Below are 6,355 nucleotides of genomic sequence, written 5' to 3'. Positions count from 1 at the left end.
CTAATAAAATTATTATATATTTGATTTTCGATAAATTTATAAATTTTATTTTTTTTTAATAAAATTGTTTTTGCATTGAGTCACAAATAAAACAAAAAAAAATATTTAGGTCATTGTTATATTATATTGTTTTAATCCTTTTTATATATTTGTTTTTTTAATTTTTGTCCCTGTAATATATAGATTATTTGTTATTAGTCCTTATCAAATATTTTTCAAAATAACTAATATAAAATGAACAAAATTTTATAAGGGTTAAAATGAAAAAATGGATATATATTAGAAGGACTAAAATAAAATAAATAGAACTAAAAATAAAATTTTAATTTTATTAGGGATTTAATAGGTAAAAATTTATTAGAGATCCCAAATAAGATTAACTAATTTATTAGAAACTAAAAATATATTTAAACTTTTTTAATCAAATTAAAATTATTTTTTCCCCACTGATAAAAATTTCTGCATCCGACATTACGTGCCTATGACGCAGGTGTCTATCAATAGAGGATAAATTTTACAATAATAATCTTGGCTATTTTAGCAAATAATCAATAAAAGTCTCTTTTACCGTGAAAAAATACCAAAAATAAGGACTATAAAAAAGTATCTTAGATAAGGAAAAATATTACTCCTAATTTTTTTTATTGTGTCAATTAGGTATGTCAATAAAAATCGAATCCGTGGATGCTTGTTTGGCTCCATCCAAATTTTGACAAGGAAAATTGGCTTTGTCGAGGATAGATTCGAATATGTTAGTCCCGGTTCTTGTACTAGTCCCGCTATGTATATTTGTAATTATTAATAATAAAATTATACATTTATATAATTTTATTATTATATATAATTATGTAATTATTTTCATATTTTTTATAATTAATAAAAATATAGAATAATTATAAATAATATTTTACTTATAATACTAATTAAACAACAAAGTTAAAAATTATACATTAAAATAAAAATATAATTTAATTCTTAAATATTCTTATAGTAATGATTCTTTATTAATTTTTATAAATATTGATTGAATTAGAATGTAATTAATAATTTAAATTATGATTTATTTAAAATATATGAATAAATAAATTTTAAAAAATATGAGATGGATTTTTCATGAATTTCACCTAACGCCATAAAATTCGATAGGGATGAAGTTGATTTTACTTTTTTGCCCCTGCCTTTATAAACCTGACCCCGACCCCTTTTCCATGCTAGTGTCAATTGTAAAATATACTCTACTTCCAAAAACTTCTTCACTCTCTTAAAAATATATGAAAATATTTTCTGAAATAAGAAAATTTGACCACAAAAAAATCTCTTCAGTTACATAAAAATATTAACTTGTTATATATTTTATTTATATAAATATAATTATTTATTTTATGCATTTCACAGACTAAAATATTAGTTGTAAAACGTATATAATTTAACTAATTAAAAAAACTTCAATCTTTTTAAAATATGAAAAATATTTTCTAAAAAAATTTAACAACAAAATATCATCTATTTTTTTATCTGTAAAAATTAAATACAATATTAAGAAATTTATAATACTCACTTATATCATATTTAATCAATTGAACTAGATATGAATTATATTTTTATTTTCTGTTTGAGCTTTAATCCTTTGTTCCCATTAAAAAAAAAAAAGAGCTATATTTGCCTCCTTTTACTCATTCAGCAAACTTAGCCTAGTTTTACTCCTTTTAACTCTAGAATTAAAATGGCACCCATGAATAACCGAACTTAAATCTAGAGTTGATTTATTCTAGCGAGCACATAAGTGTTGTGAACGTGAATTATAGTGTTTTCATATATTTTATCTACACATTTTTTGCGCATCTATTCATATACATACATGGAATTAAAATTGTATATGAATAGATGCAAAAAAATGTGTAAAAAAAAATATAGAAAAATAATACAATCACGTTCAGAGCACTCTGTGCTCGCTAGAATAAATCAATTCTAGATTTAAGTTCGGTTATTCATGCGTGCCATTTTAATTCTAGAGTTAAATGGAGTAAAATTAGGCTAAGTTTGCTGAATGAGTAAAAGGAGGTGAATATAGCTCTTTTGAACAACTGAATTTTGTCTGCGTGTAAGTGCAACAATATTAAATTTCACTTTGATTATATTTTTCCAATAATGACCTTTTTTCTTACGTGGCAGCACATGTGTGCAACGTCAGTTTTTTAGGGTGGAGATGAAGACCATGGGATTGTTAATTAATGATGATGACTTTGTATTAATGTCTGTGATTTGGAATTCTTCTATCTTTGGGAGCTTGATCAAACCATGGTTATCTCAACTACTACTCGATCATGGTTAAGGTGGGGACACCGTACCCTTTAAAAGGCACACTTTGGAGCAACATTTTTCCCACCATATCGTTCTTCTCCGCCGGTTTGCACTTTCATTGTATTGCAACCATTCTTTGCGCATCAAGCTCAAAATTCCGGTTCTTATATAGTATGTCCATTTCCAATACATTTTTTTTGTGTGCATGTGTATTTTATATATATTAATCATGGTGGTCGTGGCCTATTGGCTTAATCTTGAACCATGCAATGGATCTCTAGTTTAGCTTTTGAAATCTTCAATTAAGATATGAGGTTGGGTTCTCAGTTTGAGCATATCATTTTATTTTAAAATAGGTCGACTTGTTGGGATGAAATTAGGTATGTTTAAGTTATCGTTAATTATGTGATCACATGCATGTCTAGATCAATCCAACGGACGAACCCAAAAAACATCATAAATCCTTTTGGGAATGTCATTTCTAGCTAGGACCCCTGATGACAGCTCAAATATATATTTAATTGGGTGTCAGATAAAAAGATATTTCTTTATTACAGAGCGCGCACACACAAATCAATTCTATTATCAAGAATAATTTTTAATATTTTTTATTAATAAATATTAATTGTTAGTTTTCATCAAAAGAAAAATTCAAACTCACATCCTATCCCTCTTCCTTTCATCTTTTACCACCAAACCAATCTACATCTCCAACTTTTAACTTTATTGACATATATATATATATATATATATATATATATATATATATATATATATATATATGTATGTTAATCGTATTTTTTTATAATTAAAAAAAAGTTACTGGTTAATTGTTTAATTATTAGATATAGAAGAAGATGCCGACAAGTGACTACGATGGAAACGGTAACGGGCTGACAAAGATTGAAGTTGGTGACGATGAAGAAGGTCATCCAACGGTGAAGGCTCAAACCATTGATGAGCTTCACTCTTTGCAGAAGAAGAAGTCTGCACCTTCCACTCCCAAGGGCACTTTTCCTGCGTCTAACAGCGTCTTTACCGAAGAACGCAACAAACAGCAGCTAGAGTCCATCAGGTAATGTTTTCTATCATTAATTTCATTACAACACCAAACAAACTTTTCTCTCTATAATGATCCTCCGCCACTAGCTGCAATATATTGTGTGGTGCTAACTAGAAGAGATCTATGTGTGTAATAATCCTATGTGACTCATGCATTATATTAGGTGGTGTTAATTAGAAGAGTTTTTTTTATATATATATAATAATCCTTTTTGACTTATACATTATATTCAAGATCGATTTAATGATAAAACAATTAAAACTTACGCTTTAGACTCACTAGAAAAAATATATTTATTATTAGTATTTATAAAGTAAAAAAGATTTCATACATTGATAAAAAAAAATAAAAAAACTCATTCTTCTAATAAAAAAAGGTTTAACATATCTAAAGTATTTTTTTTAAAAAAAATTGTTTTTAGGCTATGTTTATCTATGGGTCGAGACTGATTATATTAGGCGGTGCTAACTAGCTATACTATATTTACGTGACCAAAAGATTTTAAGTAGTTCTTTTAACTATTAAATAGTATAAATCGTGGTTACATGCATTGCCTACAATGAACGGGAATAGGATTAAGATTTTTTTCATTCATGAGATACAATGATTATTTAAGGTCATTCCTTTATCGCCTAAAAAATGGAAACGTAATAGATAAACATAGTAATTTCCTCTCCTTTCTTTCTACCATGTATTAAGAATCCGGTGATATATTATATTTGTCGTAATTTTCGAATAAAACAATGAGAGGATCCGGTGACATATTAATTTTATCATAATTTTCGAATAAAACAGTGAGTTTCCATTTTTATATGACATCTTTATATCTCATGTCGACACAATCAGGTTCTAGCATTTTATTTTTGAAAAGAAGGGTTATACATTGACAGTTAATTTATTCTCTTTAAAAATAATTCAAAAAGTAATATATGATTAGATGAATGTATAAAATTGTTTTATACCATTATAGCCATTAAACTCTTTATTTTTCGCTCATAACATTTTTTTAAAAAAGCATATGCTGATAATATTAATATACCAAGTTTTCAGGGGGAAATTATGGGAAGAAAACAAAACGTTGAACCAGGGTGGCTCCATTTTTTTTATGAAAGCGTTTTAAAATATACATATACATATATACATACATATATATATATATATATACATATATATATATATATATATATATATATGTGTGTATTACTCTATAAACTTTTAAATTTTTAATACGTTATTTTTTAATTCATCTCTTAAAATAACTTGATAAGCCAAACAATATTTTATTAATTGTAGACGCATCTCTTAAAATTTAATGATTTTTTTTTAATTTCTAACTTTTTATTCTTTTAACATTTGACTTCTTCAAATTTAATTTTATATACGGCTCTCTCAATTAAAAAACAATGGTTAGCTCTATCACTGCTTGAAATTTCTAACAAAACCATTCACATTATATAATTGATTTTGTTTTGCCTTTCTGGTATCTACTTTTTACTATATTTTCCAGAAAAACCATACCAAAATTTAAAACAGAAATAACCTAAACTAAATAGATTATAAATGCTGAATGATTAATCACAAACGAGTAATATATATGCACTGAGCACTGATAGTCACTTAATTTTAATCACAATTTAAGTTAAAAACAACATAATTTTAATTAATCAGAATATTATATTAATTTGTTGAAATTAACGTGTACATGCAGTGCATCTTTGGCATCACTAACAAGAGAAAGTGGACCAAAGGTAGTGAAAGGGGATCCAGCTGCTAGGAAGTTCGAAGGGTCAAGGGTTGAACACGTGCCACACCAAATTCTCACACCCACCATTGCTGTCAGTGACAGTGCCTTGAAGTTCACACATGTTCTCTATAACCTCTCCCCCGCAGGTTTTCTTTTTATTCTTTTATTATATATTATATATTTCCATAGATTATAATGCACCTCTCGTGTAGACGTGCACGTTTTTTTCTTTATAGTTTGGCTCCTTTCGATAACACTTATTCATTATTATAAGTGTTTATAATAAGTTGTTATTTTTATATTCGAAAGTGAATTAGGGTTAAATTAAGTTTATAGATATATTATAAGTTGTTTTATAGGTTCTACAAATACTTATATAGATATTTATGTTTTGAGATAAAGTCAAATATGTTATTTATAAATTATTTTCTCTAAACGGAGTCGTAAGGAATTTACTTTTAGAGAAAAACGGTTTTTATTTTTATTTTTTATTATTTTAATTAAGTTATCTTTGTTTTAAGTATTATACTTTTATTTTAAAAATGTACAAAAATAATGGAAAATAAAAAATATTTTCACTATTTTGATATGAAATTTTAAAAAATAAGAAACAAAATATAAATAAATGGACATTTGATAACTAAAGGAAAAAAGAAAAAAAAAAAACGACCCTTAAAGCTTCTCATAAGACAAGTTTCCTTCAGACACATCATTACCACGTGTTAATGTGTTATATGAATCTTAATAACTTCATTATATTGATGATACAGTCATACAGATTGGCATTACATCATTTTGTACTTCTGATGTACGAAACTGAGTTCAGCATCACATTCTCAAGTCTTATATTTCAAAAGAACTAGTCAAGGTCCTCAGGAATGGCAATGGCACGTTAATGATGATACTAATTAAAAATAACGAGTTGAATAATCTAAATTAATTTCACTCAGTATAAGTTTATGGCCAACTAAACATACAAGAATATAATATATATGAAACATGAATTCTACTTAGCATTGGATATGTGAGAAAATTTTATGTATAATAATACTAACATAATGAGATTAATTAATAGTGTTGATATTTTTTTTGTATTTGCTAGAGCTTTATGAACAAGCTATCAAGTATGAGAAAGGATCGTTCATCACTTCCACTGGGGCATTGGCTACGCTTTCTGGCGCCAAGACAGGTCGGTGTCCCAGAGACAAGCGTGTGGTGAAGGATGATGTTACTAAGAATGAACTTGG

At 26.6% G+C, this 6,355-nt stretch overlaps 1 protein-coding gene across 1 annotated transcript in view; it reads left to right on the top strand.

The window, feature by feature from the left end:
• Nucleotides 1–2,324: 2,324 nt before the first annotated feature.
• Nucleotides 2,325–6,355, top strand: part of LOC100777147 (phosphoenolpyruvate carboxykinase (ATP) 1) — a 9,093-nt gene continuing 5,062 nt past the window's right edge. Inside the window, exons 1-4 of the mRNA XM_041018465.1 lie at nucleotides 2,325–2,472; nucleotides 3,147–3,376; nucleotides 5,073–5,254; nucleotides 6,211–6,355. The exon at nucleotides 6,211–6,355 is cut by the window's right edge and continues 5 nt beyond it. Of these exons, the coding sequence (XP_040874399.1) occupies nucleotides 3,159–3,376; nucleotides 5,073–5,254; nucleotides 6,211–6,355 (545 nt within the window). The 5' untranslated portion in view covers nucleotides 2,325–2,472; nucleotides 3,147–3,158. The remainder of the gene's footprint in view (nucleotides 2,473–3,146; nucleotides 3,377–5,072; nucleotides 5,255–6,210) is intronic.

This window comes from Glycine max, chromosome 8 (genome assembly GCF_000004515.6).
Source record: "Glycine max cultivar Williams 82 chromosome 8, Glycine_max_v4.0, whole genome shotgun sequence".
Classification (NCBI taxonomy): domain Eukaryota; kingdom Viridiplantae; phylum Streptophyta; class Magnoliopsida; order Fabales; family Fabaceae; genus Glycine; species Glycine max.
Note: the sequence above shows the minus strand (reverse complement) of the source record. Positions and strands in the feature narration are given on the sequence as shown.